Source organism: Pan paniscus, chromosome 18 (assembly GCF_029289425.2).
Source record: "Pan paniscus chromosome 18, NHGRI_mPanPan1-v2.0_pri, whole genome shotgun sequence".
Taxonomy (NCBI): domain Eukaryota; kingdom Metazoa; phylum Chordata; class Mammalia; order Primates; family Hominidae; genus Pan; species Pan paniscus.
The window spans coordinates 74,623,522-74,641,120 of NC_073267.2; the positions used below are offsets into that span (position 1 = coordinate 74,623,522).

General features: G+C 31.2%; 1 protein-coding gene across 1 annotated transcript; it reads right to left on the reverse strand.

Annotated features, from left to right (window-relative positions):
* Positions 1-6,722: 6,722 nt before the first annotated feature.
* On the reverse strand, positions 6,723-8,366 carry LOC117976254 (eukaryotic translation initiation factor 4E). Its single transcript, XM_034940346.3, has one exon. It carries the CDS (start codon positions 8,337-8,339, stop codon positions 7,686-7,688), a length of 654 nt encoding a protein of 217 aa, XP_034796237.1. The 5' UTR covers positions 8,340-8,366; the 3' UTR covers positions 6,723-7,685.
* Between the last annotated feature and the right edge of the window lie 9,233 nt (positions 8,367-17,599).

The following is a 17,599-nucleotide window of genomic DNA, read 5'->3' on the forward strand; positions in this document are numbered from 1 at the left end:
CTTGTTTAGACTTAGAAGTTCCAGGCTCCCCAGGTCTTCTCAAAGCTTCCTGCTCTAGAGGCATCCTTTGGTAAATGGTGTAAAGAGTGATGCAAGATCCAAGCGGGGCGTTAGTTTCATCACATTGCAGTGGGCTCCAACCACGCCTTCCCCAGGCAGAGGAGGAAGTTAAGAAAGATGGAATGGGAATACCATTTCTGAATCAGACACTTCAGGAAGATATTCCCACAGTTGGATCTTTGGAGCAAGGTGGGAGGACCACAGGCCTTTGATCTGTCTGATTCCTGGCTCTGCCACTTGTTAGCGCCATAACTTTGGCTAAAGACTTTATCTCCTTGAGATATGCTTTCCAAATCTATACAATGGGCATTACTATCTGTGCCTAGATTGTGGTGGGGATTCAACATGCTCACATACCTAGAGCCAAAAGCACTAAGCTTGGAGCATAGGCTTCATAAGTGAAAGTTATTAATTACAATTATTAATTATGAGGCCTGATTATTATCACATTTTAAATGACCTGAGCAAGAAAAGAGACATGCTACAATTGTGAATTATAATAATTATAGAGATTAATCTTATCTTAGATAGAACTGGTTATAAAACTGGCCAAGAATATTATGGCAGTTCAAAATTTCTGACACTGTAAATTGTCTAAATAAGGCTTGACTGAGCTCAGGTAGAATGAGATGTGCCAGGCTTGGGGGCTGAGGCTCTGAGTTCATATCCTAGATCTGCCACAAATTCATTGAGTCACCTTGGGAAAGTCATTTCCTTTCTCTGAACCTCAGTTTCCCTAACTGCAAATAAGAGCTTACCTGAAATGAGCTCTGAAGAAGGTTTTTTCCAGAGTTTAAATCCTGGGCTTTTTAAGTGCTACTCATCATTTCATGTATTGAGACATCACATTGTACCCTATAAATATGTCCAATTTCTATGTATTGATTTGAAAAAATCAGAACATCTCAGAGATGCAATTCTCCTTTCCAATACTAGGAGCAATCAGCCAATCATCTCAGGCTAAGGTCTGACTCCAGGCAGCCCGTCTCTCAAACATACCCTTTTCAACTCTATCAATAACATCTGTCTTTCTCCTTCACTTAAAGTTCGCCAAGGGCAGGGGTGACACTTTTCTGGTTTATTTATGCATCCCTAACATCTAGCATGGTGCCTAACATGACATCAAGCATAGACATACAATATGCATTTTTGAATGAATTAATGTATTTGGGTGAATTAAAACCAATATATTGATCAAATATCATCATAATAATACTATGTTGCGAATGATCCTAGCACTCCTCGCTTAGAAGAGCACGCATTTACTATCATAGATCTATGATTTAGCTGGGGTTGCCTGGTCTAAACTAGGCTGGGCTGGGGCGACTCAGCTTGGTTTTCTGCATGTCTCCTCCTCCGCCTGGGAATCTCCTGGACATAGTCTCATGGTGATAAAAACTGCACAAGAGGTGAAGCAGAAATATGCATGACCCCTTGAGGCCTAGGCTCAGGAATGGAAGCTATCTCTTCTACTTTAATCTGTTGGCCAAAGCGGCATGATCAGATGGAAAGTTAAGGAGTGGAGAAATATGATCTGCTTTTATAGGGGTAGAAACTTTAGTTGCCTGACAAAGAGTAGGGTTACAGGAAAGGGTGAACTGTTGGGCCACTAATGCAGTATCACACAGGCAGAAACAGGTTTTCATCATCATTTACTCCAGACCATCTTGGATCTTCAGGTCCCCTAGGTTATATCCTATAGTCATTCTGACTACACAAACACACACACACACACACACACACACACACTATAGTGCCCTATATATTCTCTCTCCCTCTCTCTCTTTCTCTCTATATGTATATACATGTATATATCCATAACATAGAACAATATTCTGTACAATGAGGAAGCAATCATGGCTTAAGACCCAGAAGTAAAATGACTGTCAACCAGAACACAATGGCTTTTCTAGAATACCCTCTCTCTCTCCACATATATATATTATATAGTCATTTTATATATTATATAGTATACTCTCTCTAGTATATATATACTCTCCCTAGTATAATATATCATATTATATATTATATAGTATATATAATTATTTTATATATTATATAGTATACTCTTTCTCTCTATATATACATCTCTCTCTCCACATATATAGGTACAGAGAATATATATAGAGAGAGTATACTATATAAAATATAAAATAATTATATATTACATATTTATATATAATATATAAAATGATTATGTATTACATATTTATATATAATACATAAAATAATTATATCTTATCTATTTATATATAATATATAAAATAATTATATATTATATATTATATATAAATAATTATGTATTATATATTTATATATTATATATAACATAATTATGTATTATATATTTATATATTATATATCATAATTATATATTATATATTATACATAATATATAAAATTATCTTATGTATAATATATAAAACTATATATTACATATGTATATATGATATATGAAACTATATCTTATATATGTATATATGATATATGAAACTATATCTTATATATGTATATATGATATATAAAACTATCTTATATATGTATATATGATATATAAAACTATCTTATATATGTATATATGATATATAAAACTCTGTATTATATATGTATATATGATATATAAATATGTTATATGTGTATATATGATATATAAAACTATATATTATATGTGTATATATGATATATAAAACTATATATTATATGTTTATGTATGATATATAAAACTATATATTATATGTTTATATATGATATATAAAACTATATATTATATGTTTATATATGATATATAAAACTATATATTCTATGTTTATATATGATATATAAAACTATATATTATATGTTTATATATGATATATAAAACTATATATTGTATGTTTATATATGATATATAAAACTATATATTATATGTTTATATATGATACATAAAACTATATATTATATGTTTATATATGATACATAAAACTATATATTATATGTTTATATATGATACATAAAACTATATATTATATGTTTATATATGATATATAAAACTATATATTATATGTTTATATATGATATATAAAACTGTATATTATGTTTATATATGATATATAAAACTGTATATTATATGTTTGTATATGATATATAAAACTGTGTATTATATGTTTATATATGATATATAAAACTGTGTATTATATGTTTATATATGATATAGAAAACTGTGTATTATATGTTTATATATGATATAGAAAACTGTGTATTATATGTTTATATATGATATAGAAAACTGTGTATTATATGTTTATATATGATATAGAAAACTGTGTATTATATGTTTATATATGATATAGAAAACTGTATTATATGTTTATATATGATATAGAAAACTGTGTATTATATGTTTATATATGATATAGAAAACTATATTATATGTTTATATATGATATAGAAAACTGTACATTATATGTTTATATATGATATAGAAAACTGTATATTATATGTTTATATATGATATAGAAAACTGTATATTATATGTTTATATGTGATGTATAAAACTGTATATTATATGTTTATATACGATATATAAAACTACATATTATATGTTTATATATGATATATAAAACTACGTATTATATGTTTATATATGATATATAAAACTACGTATTATATGTTTATATATGATATATAAAACTACGTATTATATGTTTATATATGATATATAAAACTACGTATTATATGTTTATATATGATATATAAAACTACGTATTATATGTTTATATATGATATATAAAACTACGTATTATATGTTTATATATGATATATAAAACTACGTATTATGTTTATATATGATATAAAACTATGTATTATATGTTTATATATGATATATAAAACTATGTATTATATATTATATGTATTATATATTATATGTATAAAATATTATATTATATATGTATTACATATGTATATATTATATTATATGTATTATATATTATATGTTTATATATGATATATAAAACTATGTATTATATGTTTATATGATACATAAAACTATATATTATATGTTTATATATGATACATAAAACTATGTGTTATATGTTTATATATGATACATAAAACTATGTTATATGTTTATATATGATACATAAAACTATGTGTTATATGTTTATATATGATGCATAAAACTATGTGTTATATGTTTATATATGATACATAAAACTATGTTTATATATGATACATAAAACTATGTATTATATGTTTATATATGATATATTAAATTATATTTTATATGTTTATATATGATATATTAAATTATATATAATATAAAATATATATATAAAATATATAATATATAATATAATATATCATATATAATATAATATGTAATATATAATATATTATATAATAATATGTAATATATGATATATGATATATATCATATATGATATATAATATATGATATATGATATATATCATATATGATATATGATACATGATATATAATATATAATATATAACATATAATATGATATATAATATATAATATATATAATATTTAATATGATATATAATATATAATATATATAATATGATATAATATATAACATATATAATATATAATATGATATATTATATATAATATAATATTTAATATATAATGCAATATATAATATATAATATATTATATATAATACATTATGTTACATATATTATATATAATATACAACTATGTAATAATTATATATTATATAGCTGTATATAATATAGAAATAATTATATATTAATATATTTATATAATATATCAATAATTGTATATTTTATATACTTATATATAAATAGTTATATATTTTATATATTTATATATAGTATAGAAATAATTATATATTTTATATATTTATATATAATATAGAAATAATTATATATTTTATATATTTATATATAATATAGAAATAATTGTATATTTTATATATTTATATAATATAGAAATAATTGTATATTTTATATATTCATATATAATATAGAAATAATTCTATATTATCTGTAGTATAGAAATGATTCTATATCATATATGGTATAGAAGTGATTCTATATCATATATGATATAGAAGTGATTCTATATCATATATGATATAGAAGTGATTCTATATCATATATGATATAGAAGTGATTCTATATCATATGATATAGAGGTGATTCTATATCATATATGATATAGAGGTGATTCTATATCATATATGATATAGAGGTGATTCTATATCATATATGATATAGAGGTGATTCTATGTCATATATGATATAGAGGTGATTCTATGTCATATATGATATAGAGGTGATTCTATGTCATATATGATATAGAGGTGATTCTATGTCATATATGATATAGAGGTGATTCTATGTCATATATGATATAGAGGTGATTCTATGTCATATATGATATAGAGGTGATTCTATGTCATATATGATATAGAGGTGATTCTATGTCATATATGATATAGAGGTGATTCTATGTCATATATGATATAGAGGTGATTCTATGTCATATATGATATAGAGGTGATTCTATGTCATATATGATATAGAGGTGATTCTATGTCATATATGATATAGAGGTGATTATGTATTATATATGATATAGAAGTGATTATATATTATATACGATATAGAAGTGATTATATATTACATATAAATATAAAATGATTATATATCATATAGTTATATATAAATATAAAATGATTCTATATCATATAGTTATATAATATACAAAATAACTACATATTATATAGTTATATATAATATATAAAATACATACATATTATATAGTTATGTACAATATATAAAATACCTATATATTCTATAGTTATGTACAATATATAAAATAACTACATATTATATAGTCATGTACAATATATAAAATAACTACATATTATATAGTCATGTACAATATATAAAATAACTACATATTATATAGTCATGTACAATATATAAAATGACTACATATTATATAGTCATGTACAATATATAAAATAACTACATATTATATAGTCTTGTACAATATATAAAATAACTACATATTATATAGTGTTACGCAATATATAAAATAACTACATATTGTATGGTGTTACGCAATATATAAAATAACTACATATTGTATAGTGTTACGCAATATATAAAATAACTCCACATTATATAGTTTTACGCAATATATAAAATAACTGCACATTACATAGTTTTACGCAATATATAAAATAACTACACATTATATAGTTTTACCCAATATATAAAATAACTACACATTATATAGTTTTACGCAATATATAAAATAACTGCACATTATATAGTTTTACGCAATATATAAAATAACTGCACATTAGATAGTTTCACGCAATATATAAAATAACTGCACATTATATAGTTTTACGCAATATGTAAAATAACTACATGTTATATAGTGTTATGCAATATATAATAACTACATATTATATAGTGTCATACAATATATAAAATAACTACATATTATATAGTGTCATACAATATATAAAATAACTGTTATATATTCATATACAATATATAAAATAACCACCTATTATATAGTCTGATACAATATATAAAATAACTACCTATTATATATTCTGATACAATATATAAAATAACTACATATTATATATTCTTTTTTTTTTTAAAGACAATTCACTGTACACATTTTATTTACAGTTTTGTACACTGTCTTAATATGAATGGGACTGCTTTTCTACTTGAGCCATTTTTAACCAAAGCAAAATAACCTAAGTAATACAAAGTGTTAAAATACAGCATAAAGATACAAAAACAGACATACTAATTCTAGTTAGGAATGTAATTATGATGTTACATTTTTTATAATCCACAATTATGTTTAGGAAATCACACAAACATAGATCACTGATTTGAATGAAATGCATAAATTTGTAGCAAAGCTTTGTAGTTACAAAAAACAAAAAAAATTACCAAAGAATGCACAAAATTAACGTTTATTCCACCTTTGTGTCATATTCCTGGATCCTTCACCAGTGTTACATGAGGAAAAAAACAAAAGCAAAACAAATGAAAAACTGAAATCAGAATCACTAATATTATCAAGTAGGGAAACAAATAAATTAAAATCTAGCAGCCATCAGCAAGAGTACAGCAAAGACAATGCTGTAAAAAGAAACAAAGAAAATTGCTAGAAAACTGTATGCATCATAATCTTTCAAACCAGCAAAATATGCTTCTGCATAAAATGGAACAACAGAATTTTTTTTCCTGTAAAGTATAGAAATGCCAAGTTGTTTTCTGACTATTGTGGATAGGTAAAATCTGTATGTAATTAATGGTAATTCTACTGAACTATTACAGAGTGGGCCAGGAACACATTTATGGATTCTGGGGATGTGTACTGTAATTCTTTGATTGGGATAGTGGAAACTCTAGCCAAAAAAAAAAAAAAAAAAAAAAATGAACACAGAAGTACAAGACAAAGGCGAATGAGACTTCTCTTATATCTGAGTAACATTAAGATGGAAATCAAATTTAAATGCAGTCCACTCTGCTTTTTGAAGAGGCTTTGGTTCAGCTCCCAAATCTCGATTGCTTGACGCAGTCTCCTATGAGAATACTCAGAAGGTGTCTTCTTAAACAACAAACCTATTTTTAGTGGTGGAGCCGCTCTTAGTAGCTGTGTCTGCGTGGGACTGATAACCAATCACTATCTTTGGAGGAAGTCCTAACCTTTCCTTGTATACCCTCCCTATATGTGTAACAGCTTCTCTGTTTTCACATTCAGTAGTCCATATTGCTATCTTATCACCTTTAGCTCTAACATTAACAACAGCGCCACATACATCATCACTGTAGTCATCAAAAGATTCTCCAATAAGGCACAGAAGTGTCTCTAGCCAAAAGCGATCGAGGTCACTTCGTCTCTGCTGTTTGTTCAATGTAATTAGCCATCGTCCTCCCCGTTTGTTTTTCTCATCTTCCCACATAGGCTCAATACCATCCTTAAAAAGTGAGTAGTCACAGCCAGGCATTAAATTACTAGACAACTGGATATGGTTGTACAGAGCCCAAAAGTCTTCAACAGTATCAAACTTGGAGATCAGCCGCAGGTTTGCTTGCCAAGTTTTGCTTTTATCATTTTTAAAAAACCAGAGTGCCCATCTGTTCTGTAGGGGATGTTTAATATAGTGTTCTGGGTTAGCAACCTCCTGATTAGATTCCGTTTTCTCCTCCTCTGTAGTCGGGGGATTAGGAGTAGGGGTGGTTTCCGGTTCCACAGTCGCCATCTTAGATCGATCTGATCGCACCTATATATTCTTATACAATATATAAAATAACTACATATTATATATTCTTATACAATATATAAAATAACTATATATTATATATTCTTATACAATATATAAAATAACTATATATTATATATTATACAATATATAAAATAACTAGATATTATATATTCTTATACAGTATATAAAATAATTAGATATTACATATTATATAGTATATAAAATAATTAGATATTACATATTCTTATACAATACATAAAATAATTAGATATTACATATTCTTATACAATATATAAAATAATTAGATATTACACATTCTTATACAATATATAAAATAATTAGATATTACAGATTCTTATACAATATATGAAATAATTAAATATTATATATTCTTATGCAATATATAAAATAATTAGATATTATATATTCTTATACAATATATAAAATAATTAGATATTATATATTCTTATACAATATATAAAATAATTATATATCACATATTTTTATATAATATATAAAATAATTATATATTACGTATTTTTATATAATATATAAAATAATTATATATTACGTATTTTATATACAATATAATCATATATGTTATATAATTATACTATATATAATTCTATATATAATTATACTATATATAATTCTATATATAATTATACTATATATAATTCTATATATAATTATACTATATATAATTCTATATATAATTATACTATATATAATTCTATATAACTATATATAATTATTTATAATATGTAATATAATATATATGGTAATATATATATAATTTTATATATGGTGACCTATAGAATATATAAAACCTATATAGTATACAGAGGTGTTTAGCTACAGTTTATGGCTCATAACTGGCTTAGCCCTTGTTATAATGTTGGGGCTTTTTAGGCCTAAGAATCAGGCCTCAGAAAACAGAGTCTCTCCCTCTAACCTTCCCCTGTCTCCTTTCATCTGCCCAAGGCTGGACTCTAATCTGACTATGGGTCATAAGACCCTCATACCAGAGGGAGTCCTGACCCATACTCTGGAGAAAGGAATACTGCATAGAAAAGCCAAGAAGAATCTGGACAGGCCTTACTGGGTTTAGATCATATCCTTTTGGTCAATTCACATCTCTATATGGTTGTCAATCATGCGTATCCAATGAAGTCTCAATAAAAGGTCCAAGAGGACAGAATTTGGGGAGCTTCCAGATAGGTGAACTTGTGGAGGTTCCTGAAGCATGGGACACCTGGAAGGGACATAGAAGCTCTGTACCCTGTTTCCCATACCTCACCTTATGCATCTCTTCATCTGTATCCCTAGTAATATCCTTTATAACAAATCAGAAAATTTAAGTAAATTTTGCCCCTTGATCACTCAAGCTTTCTTGCTTTTCAGACAAGTTTCCATGTTCGAGACCTTTGCACTTGCTCTTCCTATTGTCTGGAATACCCTTTCCCTGTTCATTCCTATGGCTTGCTTCTTCATTTTGCCTGTTTAAAGGGGATGTCCCAGGGTGTCTCATGAACAGAAACACCCACTCGGCACTCCAATCCCCTTCCGATCATCTTCAGCCTATCCCTGTAAACTGTGTTATTCTTGTTCATAACACATACACTTGAAATTGTATTGTATATTTTTATTTACTTATTTTTTGGTTGCCTCACCCGAGTAGAATACAAGCCTCAAGAGAGCAAAGCATAAGATCTCTCTCATACCTTCCTGGATCTCAAGCATCTAACACAGTACCAGGCATTTGGTGGGCACTCAGTAAATATTTATAGATTGAATACATGAAGAATAAATGCATTAATAATGCTAAGTGAATGAATGACTCCCAAAACCAGAAGCAGATGGATCCTCTGCTTGAATCTAAACATGATGCAAGTGTTCCTGTTTACAAAGTGAACTTAGTGATGCCAATTATTCACAATACAAAAATAATTCTTCAGTTTACCAAAGATTTCACTTGGAAGCTAGTTAAAATAACTCGTTCCTTTAGTGCTTTAAAAAATACAATCCAATTTACAAAATGATGGTATATGGGCAACTTTTCTAGACTATATGAATTTCCTAAAAATGAAGTATTCAGCTTTGCCTAATGACAATTCTGCTTCTGATCTCTGATTCCAGTTTGTTTGCTGTATGGACTAAGAGATTGGCTTATTAAAACACTTCACAGAAGGCTATTTCAATGTTCTTATGTGTGGACATTTACATCTTTTATAAACTTGCGAATAGGTGCATTTACATGTGTTGGCTCTCCAGGAGAACCACTGCAAATGTATTCAAGATTCATACTGGCTTGCTTTGCAAATAGTCTACAATTTGGACAACAGGAGTTAAGAAAGCTCCAGGTCTGTGTTCCAATTTTCATGTCCATTAACTGTCAGTACTGGGAAGAGGAAGGCAGAAATCATTCCTACTCAATGGAGAAGCCATTTTTTAAATTTTTCCTTCTTCAATGTCCCCAGCTTATGATAGTCCATTTGCCCAGCGTAGGCTATTGGTATTTCAGTGCTTTATCTAGTTGTTGTATATGTTTCCCTCTCCTTATTCACTCACCTCTTTCATAGCTAAGAACTGTGACAGTTTCTCTACAACATGAGGTAAGTCAAACCCAATGTATTTTTATACACAGGCAGCTCAAGAGCTTTCTTCTTGGAAACGGTATTCCAGAAAAGCCATTGTGTTCTGGTTGACAGTCATTTTAGCTCTGGATCTTAATCCATGATTGCTTCCCCATTGTACAGAATATTGTTCTGGGTTATGGATAGAGTTAAAGAATAATATTTTTAATAGATATTCATTGAATGCCTATTAAGGGCTTTCATTGAAATCCTTACAACTATTCTACAGAACACTATTATGCCTATTTTATAGGTGAGGATGGGAAAGCTCAGAGAATTGAACATCATATTTAAAGTCAAACAGTTTGCTAATAAATACATGTCATTTTACTGCTCAGAGTTTTAAAGGGAAAAAAACTGGGATTCTAATTTATGTAGTGGAGATGGTAAAGAGAAGTATGCAGAGGCATTAGGATAAGTGAAGTGATAGAACATTTCACATACAAGGAATAGGGCTGTTTTAGGGCTTTGAGGCAAGATTGGCTTTGGAGAGCTTGAGAACCTAAAAAGGAATCTGTAGAGCTAGTGTTTAATAAGTTTTGGGAAAGTATTCAAAGACAGACAATCCAAGTTCATAGAACACAAAAAGAACCCCAATTGTATCCCAAATGCAATGGGCAGTTTTGAATGAGAGTTTGTTGTTGTTACTGCTGTTGTCTTGTTATTGTTGTTGTTTTAAGCAGGAATGATCAGATCGTATTGGTTGACCAAGAGCACTATGGCTGAGGTTGGATGGCAGCTGAAACGGATTCCTCGAGACTGTTACACTTAACCAGGAGAGAGAATCCACAGCTGGGCAGAAGCAGTGACAGCAAAGAAGGGGACAAGTCCTGGGTGTGGTTTGAAGTGAAATCAGGCCTTTCTGTTGTGGTGGCTAAGAGAGAGAAGGATGTCAAGGATAATTCTCATGTAACTGCCCAAGCAATCTGGCAGATATAGGTGCGTGTTACTGACTCGGAGAAATCTGGAGGTTGACCAGATGTGTGAGTATGGGAGGGTAAGGGGCGTAAGCTTTCCAAACCTGCAGCTTTATCAAACCATTTGGGGCATTTGGGTGCTCTGCTTCCCTGCACTCACAGATATTTCCCAGGGTCAGGGAGGCAGTGTCACCTGATATTTAGTGACTTAAAAGAGAAAGCACTCATGTTTGAGTCAGGAAACTTGGGTTCTGGACTTGGACTTTGGGCTTCTCTTTATTTTTCTCTGAGCCGTTTATTCTTGTCCAAAGTGAGGAGTTGGCCCAAAATACTTCTATGTGCCGATTTCCCTCTAAAAGTCTGTGATTACTGATTATGACCACTGCAGGGACAGTTTTTCAAAACTATGTCCAACGATTACATTTATATTGATTCTGTGTCCGTTGGAGTCTCGTCCTGAGACACAGGTGAAGCAGGACGCAGGGCAGTGATAATGACCAGCAGACACACAGGGTCACTCAGGTTACCCAGAGCTCAGTGCAGAGGTCAGCTCCGTCCTCTCATGTTGCCACTCAGGACCATTTGTCAGTGATTGATTGCTGTTTTCACATCCCAGGATTATCACCTGCTCTCTTTTCTACCTAAAATGTCTACACCATCGCTCTTCTCCAACTTTTCCTTTCTGGTCCTATCAGAGAAGGGAGCAGAATTCCATGGCAGAGACCATGGGCTTAGAAATTGAGCTTCACAAGTTTAAGTCCTGCTTATATCCCTTACTTGGTGTGAGCAACTCATTTCCCTCTGTGAGCTTCCAGTTTCCACATCTGTAGAATGGCCACAGTGTCGGTACCTGCTTCAGATAATTGTGGTGGGTTAGGAAGATGATAATTCACAGTGCCCAGAAGATAGTAAATATACTAAGTGAATTATTTTCTCCTCCTCCCTGTGTTCTCCCTGCTACCCCTTGTTATCTTTCATCTCTCAAAGTTGAGCTAAGGGATCACACACTTCAGAAAAATATCTCCTGCCCTTGTCCCTTCCCAGAGAATCATGTCTGTAATTTTATCTTGCCTTAGTGTATTCTTCCCTATGCTGTCGTCTCACCCCATCTCTGCAAGAGACATCTAGAGGCCAATCATTATAGACACTTCATTAATGTGTCTCAAGCAAACGGCATACAGCAGGTATTCAATAAATTTCTGCTAGCCTTTACTGCCAAAGGGCATGTTGAAAGGAAGAATGCTGGAAGAAGTAAGGAAGACAGAGGCACAGAAGAAGGAAAAATCCCATATGTCATGCCAGCTCCTCAAAAAAGATATTATTTTAGAATGTAAAGGAAAAATAGAGTAAAAGAAGAAACCATTAAGTGGCCCAAATTGCATTACTAGTTCTCTACTCTGGGATACACAGCCATCGTTCAGTCTTTAGTATAAGCAATTCTTGATTGACTAGAAGTGTTTAGCAAAAGAAGCAAAATTTACCATGTGTATTTACAGTCTGAATGGCTCGGCTCCTTTAGCTTTGCTTACATCAATGAAAGGGGGAAAATGCACCCAGACAGTCTAATTTCTTTAAGTCAGATGAGTCACAGAAGCAAGCATTGGAAGATGTGCTACAAAATAATCAATCATCAGATAAAACTGTTTGGGATGTAGCAGTTGTATAAAATAAAGTGGGACTATTTTTTAAGCTAAAAGTTTGCATATTTACAGAAGATTCTGGTAGAATAGAGAAATTTAGCCAGACCATCACTTAAAAGGAGATGTGGTTTCAAAGCAGAAAGGCAGCTGAAAATAGCAGTCAGTTCTCTCCATCCCTTAACTCCTAACCCTATTCCTCATCCTCATGCCCAGCACCCAGTAATGATTTTTCATGATAAACACCTTTAATTTTTATTTTATTAACAATGTGGTTTCTAGAACACTTGAATATTGTATTTGGCCAATATCTGCTTTAAATATCATGTCATAAATAGAAAACATCAGTAGCAGTAGGATTAGCAGCATGCTGATCAGTTACTAGAAGGGAGGTGCTTCCCCACATGTGATGGTCTGTATCATTACACCAGTTTTGCACGTGGAGAAATTCCTATGCTAGCTGAGAAGCTGTATGGCCACGTTCACATATCTTAGACATTATGAAGTTTAGGTGTCCAGACGGAGCTTTCTCATTTCAGTGTGCTCTGGCATTTCCCAAATGTAAACTGACAAGCATCCAATCTGATGAAATGATGACATCCCATAAAATAGATGTTTAATGTCTTATAATTTATCTATTTCCTGAAGCCAATTGTATGAAAATCTATCAAACTGCCTGTCTCCACATGTCCACATGCTGGAGCATCACCATCTTCGCATACACTCTTCTCCCTGCTTAAAACAAGCTTCCTCCTTCATGTTCTGGCTATTTCCAGTTTATTTTTCAAAAATGCCATGCTCTTAGGTGAAATACCTAATGTAGATGACAGGTTGATGGGTGCAGCAAACCACTATGGCACATGTATACCTATGTAACAAACCTTCACGTTCTACACATGTACCCCAGAAATTAAAGTATAATAATAAAAATAAAAATTTAAAAAAATCTAATTTTACTTCTTTTGTACATTATTCATATAGTAACTTGTAGTAAGGGATTTATTAATATAACTTCATATGTATGTATTTAGTCATACATGGAAATATAAATACAGATAGGCAACAGCTAAAAAAGAAAAAAACTCCATGCTCACGTGTCCTATCCTCCAGACATATTTTCCTAGCACTCCTTGTTTCTCCCTCCCCTCATCACCAGTATGGAATTAATATCCTTGCTTTGTGTCCTGTGCACTCTGTGCCCAATTCTGAGAGCGTACTTGACCCATCTTCAATTTTTTTTCTCAATGACTCTTATTTCTTTAAGGGTGGAAGCCATATTTTATACGTCATTAAATCCGCAGAACCTATCTGTGATAGTTAATATTGAATATCAAGTTGATTGAATTGAAAGATACAAAATATTGATCCTAGGTGTGTCTGTGAGGGTGTTGCCAAAGAAGATGAGCATTTCAGTCAGTGGACTGGGAAAGGCAGACCCATCCTCAATCTGGGTGGGCACAATCTAATCAGCTGCCAGTTCAGTCAGAATAAAAGCAGGCAGAAGAATGCGGAAAGCCTAAACTGGCTAAGTCTTCTGGCCTCCATCTTTCCCCCATGCTGGATGCTTCTTGCCCTTGAACATCAGACTCCAAGTTCTTTAGCTTTTCGACTCTTAGACTTAACACCAGTGATTTGCCCAGGGCTCTTGGCCTTTGTCCACAAACTAAAGGCTGCACTATTGGCTTCCTCCCTACTTTTGAGGTTTTGGGACTCAGACTTGCTTCCTGGCTCCTCAGTTTGCAGACGGCCTTTTGTGGGACTTCGTCTTGTGGTCATGTGAGTCAATACTCCTTAATAAACTCCCTTTCATATATACATCACCCTATTAGTCCTGTCGCTCTAGAGAACCCTAATACATTATCACATCCCTTAGCAAATAGACTGTTAGTGCATGTAAGAATAAAATAAGAATAATTGCTAACATTTTTTTAGTGCCTACATGGGACAGGCATCATTCTAAGCAGTTTACATGTAGACTTATTTAATTCTCATAATACACATGTTGGATAGAAACTATTGGCCTGGAATGGTGGCTCTCGCCTGTAATACCAGCAGTTTGGGAGGCCGAGACAGGTGGATCACCTGAGGTCAAGAATTCAAGACCAGCCTGGCCATGATGGTGAAACCCCCATCTCTACAAAAATACAAAAATTAGCCAGGCATGAAGGCGGGTGCCTGTAATCCCAGCTACTTGGGAGGCTGAGGTGGAAGAATCATTCGAACCCGGGAGGGGGAGGTTGCAGTGAGCCGAGATCGCCCCACTGCACTCCAGCCTGGGTGATAGAGAGAAACTCCATCTGAAAAAAAAAAAAAAAAAAAAAAAAGAAACTATTGACAAGGATCTTTTTTTGCAGAGGAAAGAGAGATAAAGAAATATCTACATAAACACATATACATATACAACTTATATGTATAAACACAAATATACATCATGGATCTAGATACTTTATTGATTCATATACTTAATAACTTTCAACACTAATAAATTGGACACTTATGTAGCTGCATTGATAAACACACAATGCAGATCATAGGTGGCTCTATGCTCTCTGTGCCCTGTCATGGTCTATGCGAGAGTTTTTAGTCCTGGTGTCATATTGACATTCAAGACATTTAAGGTCCTGGAATGTGAGCCACATGATGAGATAATTTGAGGATGGACAGTTTGCAGAAGAGAATACCCTTTGTTCAAATATCTAAACAGCTGTCATGAACAAGAGCGATTAGATTCATTTTGCTTGACCCAGGAGGTGCAAAACTGAGACTAATGGATGGGAGCTTCAGGGAGGGAGAATGTTGCTCAGTCCAAGGAAGGATTTCTGGCAAGAAAGGTCTATGCCGCTAGAGCTTGTGCTCCTGGGAATAGAAAGCTTTGGCTCCCTTCCAGCATGGAAACTCAGATTATATGTCCATTTAATAGGTAGTATCATATTTCACAGGATACTTCTGCTTTGAGTAAGAGAGGGTATTACAGGACCACCATGATCTCTTTTATGTATACATTTTAGTGGAAATTGTAACAAGTCTAGTTAAAATGACATATGCCTTGGAAAAAAAGTTTATTTCTACTAATGTTAAAACTACTATGACTATCACTGCCAATGCTACTACAATTACTATTAATGGTCATATGATAAATAATGTTTGCAGGGCAGCTACTGTATACTAGGTACATATTCCCTCTGCTAGTTTGCATTTTGCATATACCATGTCATTTAACCTGCACAGCAATTCTGAGTGGTTGGTGTCATCGATCTCTTTTTGCAGTTTCAGGGAACTGAGGCTCTAGGAGGTGAAGCCATCTACTCATGGTTAGCCAGATAGTAACACTCAGATCTATGTGTGTCTGGCCACAAAATCAGTTCTCTTTCTGTTTTACAGAGCCGTAGGAAGAGAGGGTAGGAAGAGAGGAGAGGAGAGGAGAGGAGATGAGAGGAGAGGACATATAATAGATAATCCTAGGCTTAAGCCAGATTTATTTTGGGAAAATATGAGACTCAGTTACTGAAATATTCTAATTTTTTATATATCAAGCTATACATTACTGATTATATAGGTTGCAATTATTGATGACAGATTCACTAGTTTGATTCTTTCTTTGTTGATCTCATTCTTCCTGAGGTTGTTTCATCCTTCATAGGAAGAGCTACTACTTCACAATTGCATGAGAAGAGATCAATTGATATGTATGGCTCATACACATCTCAAAAGGAGAAATCAAGAGGGACTTAGGTAAGTTGAAGAACATGAAAAGGAATTGGAAAATCAAAAATGGTGAGGTGATTTTGGGATATCATCAGGACATCAAGAATAATGAAATTAAACATGTATCTGAAAGCAAATGATTCTAAGCAATTTTGATAGAGATAGTCTCTTTCCCCTAAGGGATTTAAAAATCCAAGTTGGATGAGAAGATTTACATAAACATGCCAGCCTCAGTAGTAAATAAAAATGTATGGAAAGCATAGTTTTTTTAATAAGATGCACCTAGATTTTTTTATATAAGACGCTTTCTTTACATGACATACATTCTCCCTCTTTCTTTCTTTAAGACCTACCGCTACTAT

Coding starts and splice junctions, on each gene's coding strand:
- LOC117976254 (XM_034940346.3), bottom strand. CDS start 8,339: ATGGCGACTGTGGAACCGGAAACCACCCCTACTCCTAATCCCCCGACT.